At 46.5% G+C, this 13679-nt stretch overlaps 1 protein-coding gene across 3 annotated transcripts in view; it reads right to left on the reverse strand.

Annotated features, from left to right (window-relative positions):
- Pcnt (pericentrin) overlaps positions 1-13231 on the reverse strand; it is a 113315-nt gene extending 100084 nt beyond the window's left edge. For all 3 annotated transcript variants that reach the window (XM_048346060.1, XM_048346058.1, XM_048346059.1), the window contains exons 1-4: positions 12617-13231; positions 10410-10622; positions 1604-1687; positions 893-1148 (exon numbers count right to left, since the gene is read on the reverse strand). In XM_048346060.1, the coding sequence (XP_048202017.1) occupies positions 893-1148; positions 1604-1687; positions 10410-10622; positions 12617-12673 (610 nt within the window). In that variant the 5' untranslated portion in view covers positions 12674-13231. The remainder of the gene's footprint in view (positions 1-892; positions 1149-1603; positions 1688-10409; positions 10623-12616) is intronic.
- Between the last annotated feature and the right edge of the window lie 448 nt (positions 13232-13679).

The following is a 13679-nucleotide window of genomic DNA, read 5'->3' on the forward strand; positions in this document are numbered from 1 at the left end:
ACCCAGGTCTTGAGTTCAAGCCCTAGGACCGGCACAGGAAAAAAAGTATAGATCAATCAAAGGACAACACTACTGACCAGAAGAATGACAATCCACTGGGCACAAGACAGAGTCAGTATCCAGGGCATCTGGGTTGGGCTGACAAAGCCGACAGACAAGCAGATTCTATTGAAGATGTTGGTGGATAAACTTCCAGGCAAGGCTGGGGATATGGCCTAGTGGCAAGAGTGCTTGCCTTGTATACATGAGGCCCTGGGTTTGATTCCCCAGCACCACATATACAGAAAACGGCCAGAAGTGGCGCTGTGGTTCAAGTGGCAGAGTGCTAGCCTTGAGCAAAAAGAAGCCAGGGACAGTGCTCAGGCCCTGAGTCCAAGGCCCAGGACTGGCCAAAATAATAATACTTCCAGGCAAATCAAACAAGTCCACCTGAGGCTGGAATCTAAGCGGCAGAATAAACCATGTCTGCCCAAGCACACAGAGTTTACACAGCCAGAGTGCCACTAAATTTGTCGAGAATGAACAGATACACAAGCCTGGGTACTGCCCAGCACAGTACAGCCTAGCAGCAGGGTGGACCTAACCAAGCTTCCTTGTGCTTATAAAGAGCCCAGACACTGCCAAGGATGAGACTGTCTGATTCTAGAAGAACACAAACAAACAGGAAAGTTGGGGTTGAAAGTGTGGCTCAGTTGGTAGAGTGCTAGCCAATAAGTGAAAGCATTAGGTACTGAGTTAAGTCCCTGTCTTGGACCAAAAGAGAAAGAAGAGACAGGAATATTTACTTGGAAGTGGGGAAAAGATTTAGAAAACAAGCAGGTAGATTCTTAAAAAGTCACCATGCTGACAAGCTGCAGCTGGTAAGGACCCTTGTCCAGAGCTGGCTCAGTACCTGTCTCCTGCTCACAGCGGAGAAGCACTGCCTCCTTCTCTTGTGCATGCTGCTCCCGCACCAGCTCCAATTCACACTGCTGCCTGTTCTGCAGTAAAGCCAGCTCTTGTGCCCGCCGGCCATTGAGCATTTCCCGAAGTTCTGACAGAGCTGTCTCCTTCTCCTTCTGCAAGTTGGCCTGTGTCAGCTCCAGCTGTGCTGTGTGCATGTTGTTCAGGCTCAAGCGCAGTGCTTCCAGCTCAAGGGTAGGCACTATCTGCAGGTTAGAAAAGCCAGGGCTGATGAAGGGCAATACCATAAGCCAGAAACTAACCAAGGGGCGGGGGAGAAATGTGACACCAGAGGGTGTTGCCCATTCTCTACAGTAGCTGGTATCCCCACACTAGTGGCTAGTAGTAGAGCTAATCATGCAGTCTCCTGTCAGCACACACCCCTACAACTTCCCTCATTAGTCTGCAATTCACAGAAACGGGTCATATTTCACACAATCTGCATGTGCCAGACACCCTGCCCTTCTAAGAGCCCCACAAACAGAAGGGAAACAGAAGAGAAAACAGTAAAGACACAGAACCTACTATATACTCTCAGATGCGTCTCCCCCACCTGCAACCCTCCCCAGTTCCCAAGACCTGGTGAATACTGGTGTGAATAGTAGGGCACACTTTTCAAACTTGTGAAGGCTGAGAGTCCCGGCCAGGCCGTGTGGATCACCTGAGGCAGTGGCAGTGGTGGTGGCGGCTGCTGCTCAACCTCATCCTTAGGTTCTCTCACCAGTTCATTATCTTGTTCTTGCTCCTGGGGAAAGACAGCAAAGGAGGTGGCCCAGAGAATTCACCCAAGCAGTCAGTCACTGGAAGAGGGGGCAACTGTCAATGACTATGAGGTTTCCTTCTAGGGTGATGAAAATGTTTGGAAGTAGACAGGTGCTGTGAAACACTGTTCCTGTCTTAAAATCCACTGGCACACATGCTTTAAAGTGGAGAATTTTGTCATTTTCAGGGAAATAAATGGACCTAGAACAAATCATATTAAGTGAGGTAAGCCTGGCTCAGAGAGACAAATGGTGCATGTATTCTCTCATATGCGGAAGCTAGATATAAAATAACTCCAGGACACGATAAATTATATAGCACTCTAGGCATTCACATACAGTGAGACCAAAAGGGGACATTCTTAGGAGAGGAACAGAAAGATGCAATGTCTATGTGCCTCTGATAAGTGGTGAAATTTACATTAAAAATTATGGAAAAACATCCAACACATTCTGTAGTCCTGACACCAGCTAGCACATAACATCCAGATCTCTTTGTCCACAAGAAGAAGCAAGAAGTGATACCCACAAGGTAGAAAACATGCATAAAAGGTAACAAGTTGGATAAGAAATGTACTCACTGCCTTATGTATGAAACTACAACCCCTCTGTACATCACTTTGACAATAAAGAAGTGAAAAAAACCATGCATAGAATGTCTGGGAAAGGCAACAAATGCTGAACCAACATGAGGATGCAATTTTCTTTAATTTTTTAATTTTTTTGCTGGTCCTGAGGCTTGAACATAGGTCCTGTATACTATCCCTGAACTTCTTTTGCTCAAGGCTAGTGCTCTACCACTTGAGCCACAAACTCCATTTCCAGCTTTTTCTAGGTAGTTTATTGGAGATAAGAATCTCAAGGACATGCCTGCCCAGGCTGGCTTTGAATTGTTATCCTCAGATCTCAGCTTCCTAAGTAGCTAGAATTACAGGCGTGAACCACTGGTGCCAGGCTAAAGATGCAAATTTTAAACATAATTTTATACCCACTAAATCAGCAAAGGTTGTTACAAATACTGATTCTCAATGTCACTGAGAAAAGGCTAAGGGCAGTGCCGAGGTCCTGAGTTCAAACCAAAAAAAAAAGTTCGAAGATAGGCGTGGTAGTACACACCTGTGACCCCATTACTCAGGAGGCAGAGGAAAAAGGATCATAAATTCAAGGCCAACCAAGGCAAATTAGCCAGACCCTATCTCAAAAGTAAAATACAAACAAAAGGACTGGGGGTATTCAAGTGATAGAGCACTTCCCTAGCATGTGCAAGACCCTGGATTCAATCCCCAGTACCAAAAAAGAGCTACCTTGACACCACAGGACAGGAGCCATGGAATACCTCTGTCTTAATAATCCCACCACAAGGAATGCTTTAGCAAGTGATCCAAAGGAAAAAAAGCAGCAGGCCTATGTTTTACGGAACTCCCTTCAGGCTCCCCCTCAATCCCTCACTGACCTTCAGGCCAGAGTCTCTTAGGGCTCCCTTCAGGTAACCCACTTGCCCCACCAGCAAAACTAGAGCTAAATTCACTTTCCTGGTGTAACTGGGGAACTGTGCAGGGGCAGTGGGCTTTGATGTGGTTACAGAGCTGGAAAGATCCCCAGATCACCAGACAGAGAAGGCTCATGTAGACCCAACAGGGCAGGGAGCTGATCTGGAGAGCAGAAGATACCAGGAATTCAGGAGAGTGTGATGAATTGCCCTCTAACACTGGGGTCCCTCATGTTTTTGGTCTCAGTCACAGACCTAAACTACATAGTCCTGTTCCTGACATAGTACTATGTCAGTACTAGTCCTGGTGCCTATCCATCCCACAAGCAGTTGTGGTTCCCAAGGCTCTCTATACTACCTCTTCTCCTTCACTGCACGGAGAGTCTTTACGGCCCTCGTGATCATACCCAGCCCAGCAGGGCCTATGCCACTCCTTCATTGCAGCCACTCCTGACAGGTACCAGAAACCAGCCAGTGACTCAAAGCCCAGCACCTACCCACAGGTCAGGTGTTAGCATCACTTGCAAAACCATACACACAATGCTTATCTGTCCATGAAGGCAATGATTTAGAAACAGAATTGTTTACAGTAGGAGAAAGAGAGTCAGGTACCATTGTGAATTCTGTTTCAAATGGAGCTTTCTCTCAGGAAAAGTCAGATACCATCTTAGAAATGAAAGCATGACCTTCATAAATGCTACAGAAATGAATAGAAATGATCTGCAATACTCATGAGAGGGACTCTTCACACACTTGACAGACCTGAAGCTCAAGCTGAATACCAAGAGGATCCAATTGTACACAGATATCCCAGATTTCACACAAGTCCAGGAACACTGGAATGAACAGCCCAGACCTCTCCACTTGACCAAAGTACACCCTCTACCACTCATGGCTCACAGACCCCAATAAACGTCCATGTCCTGTGCAGTTCTGTTTCAGGTGTTTTATTAAGTGGGTCACATTGTAGCTGGTTTCTAAGTTGCAAAACAATATAAAGTTAACAGAAATAAAATCGTCAGTTAAGAGTGTAACAAGCTTTATCTTTCCTTAGAAAAGAGAAAATAATACTTCAAACATTAAATGTAGAGTTAAATAAATAAAACATAAGGAAAAAAGGAAAGAAAAACCTGTTAAAAAAAAAAGAAGGAAAAGAAAAGAAATGGAGCCTGAGTATGCCATGCTCCCAAGAAGACTGTGCCAGCATGGAATGAATGAACACATCTCTGATCATGGGATCAGCAGGAATGAGGGAGTCAAGGAAGTTTAGCCAGTTTCAAAAGTGCAGATCAAGTTTCTCTCTTCTCCAAAACTTAAGCTGGGGCCTCTAATATCCACAATATACAAAGAACTTAAAAAATTAAACCCTCAGAAAACCAACAACCCAGCAGGGCACCAGTGGCTCAAGCCTGTAATCCTAGCTATTCAGGGAAGCTGAGATCTAAGGATCAAGGTTCAAGGACAACCCAGGCAAGAAAGTCAACCCAAGAAGAAAGTCCATGAGACTCTTATTTCCAATAAATTACTCAGAAAAAGCCAGAAGTGGCGCTGTGGCTCAAGTGGTGGAGCCCTAGCCTTGAGCACAAAGAGGCTCAGGGACAGGACCCAGGCTCTAAGTTCAAGTCTCAGAACCAGACAAAAAAAGAACCAACAATCTTATTAATAAATGGGCTAATGGGCTAAAGAGTCTTCTCAGAAAAAATAAAAATGGGCAATAGACACATGAAAAATGTTCAACATCTCTGGCCATAAAGAAAATTCAGAACAAAACAACACTGAGATTCCATCTCACCCCAGTTAGATTGGCCATTATCAGGAAAATAAATTGGGCTGGGGATCTGGCCTAGTGGCAAGAGTGCTTGCCTCACATACATGAAGCCCTGGGTTCAATTCCCAAGCACCACATATACAGAAAATGGCCAGAAGTGGCGCTGCAGCTCAAGTGGTAGAGTGCTAGCCTTGAGCAAAAAGAAGCCAGAGACAGACAATCCTCAGGCCCTGAGTCCAAGGCCCAGGACTGGCAAAAAACAAGCAAAAAAACAAAGAAAATAAATTATAACAGATGCTAGTGAGGATGAAGCCAAAGGGAACCTTAATACACTGTTGGTAGAAATGTAAACTTGTTCAATCATGCTGGAAAACAGTGTGGAGCTCCTCAAAAAGTTAAACAAAGCCAGGCGCCAATGGCTCACATCTGTAATCCTAGCTACTCAGGAGGTTGAGATCTCAGGATCATGGTTCAAAGCCAGCCTGTGCAGGAAAGTCTGTGAGACTCTTGTCTCCAATTAACCACCAGAAAACTGGAAGTGGTACTGTGGCTTAAAGTGGTAGATGGCTAGCCTTGAGCAAAAAGAGCTCAGGAACAGAGTCCAGGCCCCGAATTTAAGTCCCATGGCCAAAAAAAGTAAAACAAAAAAGAAATGTAAAGACCTGGAAAAAAAAATTACATTAAATGAAGTCAGGCCCACAGAGACAAAAGATACCTGTTTTCCCTTATATGAAGCTAGATTTACCTTATAAGCTCATAAGTAAATACGTTGGGTAGTATGCAAATATATACAAATGTATTAACTAAAATATGGTAGATTCAGGGGAGATCTTAAATAGTGTAATTTCTTAGAATTACAAAGGCAAAATTAAGGCAAAATCAAATTTCAGCAAAAAAAAAAAACAAACCACCAGGAAGTGGGTGGGGTCAAGAGGGAAAAATGGTAGATGAATAAAGAAGAGAAGAGGAAGTGACTGCAGTTAAGAATGCAATGGGGCTGGGAATATGGCCTAGTGGCAAGAGTGCTTGCCTCCTACACATGAAGCTAGCTCTCAGTTCGATTCCCCGGCACCACATATATGGAAAACGGCCAGAAGGGGCACTGTGGCTCAGGTGACAGAGTGCTAGCCTTGAGCCGGAAGAAGCCAGGGATGGTGCTCAGACCCTGAGTCCAAGGCCCAGAATGGCCAAAAAAAAAGAATGCAATGTATGGGGCTGGGAATATGGCCTAGTGGTAAAGTGCTCGCCTCGTATACATGAAGCCCTGGGTTCGATTCCTCAGCACCACACAACAATACTGAAAAGCCAAAATTAAAAAACATCAAAATGTCTTCCCTGCCCCCCAAAAAAGCAATGTATATCCTATAAAATTAAGAGTGAAGGGGTAGGGAATGATGGGTGACAATGTTGAAAGGGGTGACACTGATCTTGCTATATTGTATTCATAAGCTGCTTTGTTAAATGGCAACTCCTTTGTACAATTTAAGAGATAATAAAAGGAACAACAAAAACAAAAAAACAAAAAAACTGAGGCATGCCCTTACTTACAAAGTTACACACACCATGGGTGCAGCAATCTCCAAGTAAACAAACTGATGAAAACCAGGTGTGATGGTACATACTTATAATCCCAGCATTCAGACAGGGGCAAGAATATCTCAAGTTTGGAGCTAGCCTGGGCTACACAGCAAGACCCTACCTCATAAAAAAGGAGAGAAGGAAGGAGGGAAGGAAGGAAGGAAGGAAGGAAGGAAGGAAGGAAGGAAGGAAGGAAGGAAGGAAGGAAGGAAGGAAAAACTGACTTAAAAAAGCCTGTAGGGATATTTCTAGAACCCTCTCTTCAAGTACATCCAACTAGAAAGGCTTCCCTCCCACCAAGCCAGCACATGAAGAATAATACACACATAGAAAATAGGAAGTAGCTGCATACCCATTGTAATCCTGTAATCCTGTGCCTATAATCCTAGCTACGCAGGAGGCTGAGATCTGAGGATTATGGTTCACAGCTAGCCTGGGCGGAAAGTCCATGAGACCCTTGTCTCCAATTAATTACCAGAAAACAGGAAGTGACACTGTAGCTCAAAATGGTAGAACACTAGCTTTGAGCAAAAGAGCTCAGGGACAGCACCCAGGCCGAGTTCAAGCCCCACAACTAACAAAAAGAAAACAAGAAGTATTCAAGAAACCAAAAATAATCTCAGAAATTGACAGGTACAGCAGGCCTCTCAGGCACACACGCACATGCACATACGCGCGCACGCACACGCACGCGCACACACACACAAACACACCATTATAAAGTGATCTCAAATATGGGGCTGGGAATATGGTCTAGTGGTAAAGTGCTCGCCTCACGCACATGAAGCCCTGGGTTCGATTCCTCAGCACCACATATATAGAAAAAGCTGGAAGTGGAGCTGGGAATATGGCCTAGTGGCAAGAGTGCTTGACTCATATACATGAAGCCCTGAGTTCAATTCCCCAGCACCACATATATAGAAAACGGCCAGAAGTGGCACTGTGGCTCAAGTGGCAGAGTGCTAGCCTTCAGCAAAAAGAAGCCAGGGACAGTGTTCAGGCCCTGAGTCCAAGGCCCAGGACTGGGGAAAAAAAAAAAAAAAAAGACAATTACTGAGTTCTCAATGAAAACACACAACTCTTGTTTACTTTTGTTTGGATGGGAAAAGAAAATCTCTATGAACAAGAAATTATGCAGGATGATATGGCCAATTTTAAAGATTTTTTTTACCATAAACAGTAAAGAAAAACAGTTGGCGTGGCCCATACCTATAGTCTCAGCAGCACAAGAGGTTGACATAAGAAGAACACTTGAGTCCGTGAGTTTGTGACCAGTCTAGGCAATATAGGAGGCCTTATCTCAAAAAAAAAAAAGACAAAAATTAAGAAATTAGGAACATTGGCCAATAAGGGTCTTGCTACAGAAAATAGAGAGGGTATTCTTCAGACAGAAAGAATACAGCCCAAATAGAAAGCCTATAAGGAGGAGATGGGAATATGTCCTAGTGGTAGAGTGATTGCCTCGTATACATGAAGGCCTGGGTTCAATTCCTCAGCACCACATATATAGAAAAAGTCAGAAGTGGTGCTGTGGCTCAAGTGGTAGAATGCTAGCTAGCCTTGAGCAAAAGCAAGTCAGAAATAGTGCTCAGGCCCTGAGGTTAAACCCCAGGACTGCCCCCCCCCCCCAAAAAAAAAGAAAGAAAGAAAGAAAGAAAATCTGTAAAGATTAAAAAGCAAAGAAATTTGAAAACATGAGTCTTAACTTAAACCATTAAAAAAGAAAAAAAATTGTTTGGTGCCAATCCTGTGGCTTAAACTCAGAGCCTGAGTACTGTTTGTTTTTTTTTGTTTTTTTGTTTTTTTTTTTTGGCCAGTCCTGGGCCTTGGACTCAGGGCCTGAGCACTGTCCCTGGCTTCTTCCCGCTCAAGGCTAGCACTCTGCCACTTGAGCCACAGCGCCGCTTCTGGCCGTTTTCTGTATATGTGGTGCTGGGGAATCGAACCTAGGGCCTCGTGTATCCGAGGCAGGCACTCTTGCCACTAGGCTATATCCCCAGCCCCCTGAGTACTGTTTTTGAGCTTTATTGCTCAAAGCTAGTATTCTACCACTTAAGCCATAGCTCTACTTCCAGCTTTTTGGTGGTTAATTGGCATAAGAGTCTCAGAAACTTTCCTGCCCTGGATGGCTTCAAACAATGATCCTCAGATCTCAGCCTCCTGAGTAACTAGGATTATACATGTGAGCATTGGCACTCAGCTTAACCAATCATTTTTCATAATCACACACACTCATATACCCAAACCTCCCCCACTCCACTATGTTCACACACCAAGAAGATTTCCTGGAGGAGACAAGGCAAGATGACAAATTATGTGTCTGCCATTTTTCACTCCATGAATAAGAATCTGGTGACACAAAAGAGACTAAATTCTGAAAAAAGAGTAGAAGAGGGGGGAAAAAAAGTCTAGAGATTAGGAGGCTGAGATCTCAGGACTGTGGTTCAAAGCCAGCACAAGCAGAAAAGTCCATTAGACTCATATCTCCAATTAACCAGCAAAAAGCCAGAACTGTAGCTCAAGTAGTGGAGCATCAGCCATGAGTGAAAAAGCTAAGAAAGAACACAAGGCCCAGTTCAAGCCCCAGTACAAGGAAGAAGGGAAGAAGGGAGGGAGAGAGGGAGAAAAGAAGGGAAAGAGGGAGGGAGGGAGAGGGAGTTAATTATCCACTATGTTCTCCTCTGAGAGCCTGATAAGGGTCCTGCAGTTCAGAACCACTTGGAGCAGCAAGAGCCTTCTCAACATAGGTCCCTCCTGCTTAGCCACTAAGACAACTCTGCTAATCTGAGAGAAACAAAGAAAGGATCATGATGAATGGCAAGTGGCCCAAAGGGCAACAAGAACTGCAGGAAAGGTGACGAGAGCCTAATCAGGCAACAGCATGATTATCAGAGAGGGCTAGTGCTCCAGAGCACAGGCAAGCACCAAGACAAGGTCTTACATCTTTCAAAAGAAGCAAAACTGCAGATTCATAGGTAGACTACCACACATTTTAGATGCTGGAGACAATTACATTTACCAATAAGGCAAGCCAGACATATTACAGCTTTGAACAAAAAAATTCTGCTGTCCATATTATATTCCAATTTCTGGAAAACTGAATTTACCAGCTCATCATAGCAAACATCTGAATCTGCACCCTAACATGTACACAGCAGAGATGGCAAGTTGCAAGAAGTCATTTACAATCTACAAGAAGTCCCATGAAAAGCCTGTCTAAGAGCAGTCTGAAGGCCCAGGAGGCCAGCACCTTCACACTGTTAATACCCATAGAATGATTCCAGGCCATCCACAGGCCTGCAGCCCAGAGTCAGTTTTTCAGCCACACACCACCTCTGCCAGACCTCCCTCCCTCACTTCTCTCCTTATCCTGCCTTCACGAAGGAGGAAAGGGAAAAGAAATGATCAAGTGCTGATGACAGGATATCATCATGTTTTAAATGTCTAACATCTGCCAAAGGGGCTGACACAACCACACAGAACCATACAACACACAAATTACAGCTATAAAATTGCCATTACCAAAGTATCAAAATAATACTTACCTTTAAGCAATCAATTCATAACTTCTCAAAATCAATAAGATAAACTGTTCACTAAGATCACTAAGTGTAAAACCATAGTAGCTTACCTAACTTTAATAAACTAAAGCCATCTTTCCCCACTTAAAAAAATCAGACAAAGATCACTTTCACTAAATTATTCTAGCAATGTGTGCTAGCAGAGAACTGCAATCCTAACACTCAGGAGGCTGAAGGAGGAGTATTATGAATTCAAGTTCAGCCTGGGTTAAATATCAAGGCCATTTCTCAAAAAGCCAAAAACACAGAGAAGAAGCAAAACATTGAACCACAATACTGAATAAATCTACCTGAGCTGAAAATGACCCTCTGGCCCCATTTGGGGTGTCGCTGTATGTCGCACTCTTGCAAACAACCCCTGCTCCAAGAAGCCCATCATCCTGGGAGACTACCGGACTCTCCTCCGGGACAGGCGCATCGAAAGCCGTGCCCTTCCTCTTCGCCGTCTTTTTCTTCGAATTCGCACTGTCACCTTTTGTTTTTCTCTGCCGGAAGTGAGTAAGCTGCGCAAAAATGTAGAGAAGTAGTAAAGGCAGAGGTAAGTGAGAAAAAAATAACAGAACCACAAAGCCAACAGTCCTGTTGGAAGCATGAGCCTCAAGCCACACCTAGTCAGCAGACCACTTTCCCACTAACACTGTCCTCACTGACATCTATGACACAAGCATTCAAGTTCAGAATTATATCCAGAGTCTACAAATCAGGACTGTTAATTATGTCAAGATACAGACAAAGGAAAACAATGTGACTGATTAGCAGAATAGCTTTTCTAACCCTTGGCAGTTTACTGAAAAATTAAAAAATGTAAATACATGTACTTAAAACATCGAGCACTTAATCAGTTATATTTATGCCTTAAAACTACACAAAAGCTAATATTTTCCCTTTTGCCCCATTTTCCCCTAGTTGAAGAAATATATCATCCAGCCAAAACTTCCTAGCCATAGATTCTGAAACAAGATACAGAAATAGCAAAAAATTAATTAAGCCAGGTCAAGCTAACATCTTCCTTTATGGAATCAGATGTTCTATTTTTCATGACATAGCTCCCCAATACACCGGGGACCTCCACAGAACACTGCCTGTCAGAAGGCCCAGCCAAGCTCTGCTTTGTCCCTCAACTCAGAGCTTTAACTACTCTGACCTACCATCTCCCGTTACTAGCTTTTCATAGTAGGGCATCTATTTCCTACAAATGACACTGCAGCCATAGAAGAACAGGGTGCCTAACAAACATTTGTGTAAGTAGTATGGAAGTTCACAATTTCACGGACAAAGTAAAGTTATACAAGGCTGTTTATGTGGAAGAAAAATATGTGAAGGACAAACACTGCCTCTAAAACCAATTTCATTTTCATTTCCTCCCCTCTTCTATTACATGCAGCTCTGGGCGACAGCTACTTTCTGCAGCACAGCCCTAGTCTCTGGTCTCTCCACAGAATGCTTTGTTGGTTATTTCTCACCCTCTTATTCCCACAAGAACATCTTCTGGTATCTTCAACCACACAAGCTCAGAGATCCATTCCTCCCGTTCATTTCCCGAGGGTGGGGGTGTGTGTGTGGGGTGTGTGTGTGTGTCAAAAGCAAAGGGCGAAAAGGACAGGCTGGCAGGGAGGCAGGCTTCCCTCTTCACACCTGTCACAGGCATGGGGAAAGAGGCCAGGCCGAGGCCACCGTTACTGTAGTGACCCAAGCCAAAGGCCTGCCACCTGCTGATGCACGAATGCAACAGGCAGAGCCTGCGGCTGGTACCGCGGAGCGGGACACGTCCCCCCTCCCCCTCCCCCACCCCCGCCACCCCAGGCAGCGCTCGGTCCCGGGAGGCTTTCCGTTTCAGTCCAGGACCGTCTGCCTCAAACTTCGCCTCTGTCATAGTCACCCCGAACGCCCCTGGAGTGAGACATCAATGCAGTACTGCCTGTTTCTTTTGCTTATTTATTAGCTGTAAAACTGAGGGGAGGGCGGTGCCCCGAGCAGCCCCGCGGCGTCGGTGAGAGTACGCGGGAGGCCGCGAAACTCCGTGGACACCACCTGGAACCTTCGGTGGAAAAGCTGCAACTTCTAAGAAAACGGAGTTGGAAGCGCTTGGGGGCAGCTCGGGGACACAGGCGCGCAGGACTCAAGCGTGGCCCCGCAACCCGAACCAGCTCACCGCGGGGAAACGTCGGCGCGCCGCCGCGCCTCGGGGCCGACTGCGCAGGCGCAGCTCCGCCCCGGCCCAGGTACGCCCGGACCCCGCCGCGCCCCGCCGGTCCGACGCCGAGAGCCGCGACCGCTGATTGGCTGCGGCCGGAGTAGGGGCGGGGCTCGGCAGAGGGCGGCGGATTCAAGATGGCGGCCAGCAGGTAGAGGTCTTCCCGGAGCAGTCAGGAAGGGCACGGTCCAGGCGGAGACTCGCGACCGATCGCGTCCGCTCCAGGCCAGCAGTGATGGCGAACACCAGAGCCAGCTTGAGGACTTCTCACCACAGCAGCACGAGGAGGACGCTACCACTTACCTTCGCTTTTCCGGCCTCGACCTTCCTGCGCCGCCGCTCTTGCTCGTCTTCATCCATGGCCCTCCGAAGCTCCTCGCCCGGTGCCCGCAGGTGTCGGGCGGAGTGGGGGTGGGAATGCAGCGCTTCCCCTCGCTCTATTTACACTCCCGCCCCTCGCCCGCTCGCCCTCCCCCGACAACTGTCAGCGCCGCGGCCCCGCCCCTCCGCGCCGCCCGCCCCTCTGCGCCGCCAATCAGGAGCCAGGTGCTCGCGCGCATTTGCGCGCTCCAGTGACGCAACGCGGGTGGAGTTCAGGTCTCCGATTGGCTCACTGGCCCGCCCGTCCCCCTTATAGACCGACCAATGAGCTGAACGCAGCGTTTCCGGGGGCTGCAGCAGTAAGTTACCTGCTGGTGACTCACTATTCCCGGCCTTGGTAAGGGCACCCGAGCGCCCCCAGCTGGCGGCGGGAGCTCCGACTCGAGGTGCCCACGCCTCCCATGTGCTCCGGTCTGCGGACCAAAATATACCCACGCTGTGGGCTGCCTCAGCCTGGCCGAGCCTGGATCCTGTGATTCTGGCTGCGAGCCGAAGCCTGAATCCCAAAAGAGGTTTAGCCAGGCGAGCCCCGCCACAGTGGTTCTAGATTCCCTGGCGGATTACCCGGAGGTAGGACCCGAACCCCTTAGCCCTAGGCCGGGGCCACAATAGAGACGGACCACAGGACCACTTGGGAACCATGTGCGTCTCCAGCACAGGTGTGACACCCTTCCGTCTCCGCCAGGATACCGTCTGCTGGGAACTGGATCCAAGAAGCCAAAGGGCCGTCGGCAGCCGGAGGTTTTTGTTCCATATAAACAAATAAAAATAAAAAGCTGTGAAAATAACTTATGCAGATAGTCCAATGGCCAAGGATATCGCTCCCTACCCTTTAAGTGTGGCTGTGCATAGAGCTTCCTCTGAGAGAGGATAATGAAAAGAAATAAAAAAAAAAAGAGGGAAAATATCGAGAAATACAGAAAAAGTTGCTAATCTGACCTTGGGTGGCCAAGGGCAACTTCACAATGATGAATTGTATAGATAA

The sequence above is a fragment of the Perognathus longimembris genome, chromosome 5 (genome assembly GCF_023159225.1).
Source record: "Perognathus longimembris pacificus isolate PPM17 chromosome 5, ASM2315922v1, whole genome shotgun sequence".
In the NCBI taxonomy this organism is placed as follows: Eukaryota; Metazoa; Chordata; class Mammalia; order Rodentia; family Heteromyidae; genus Perognathus; species Perognathus longimembris.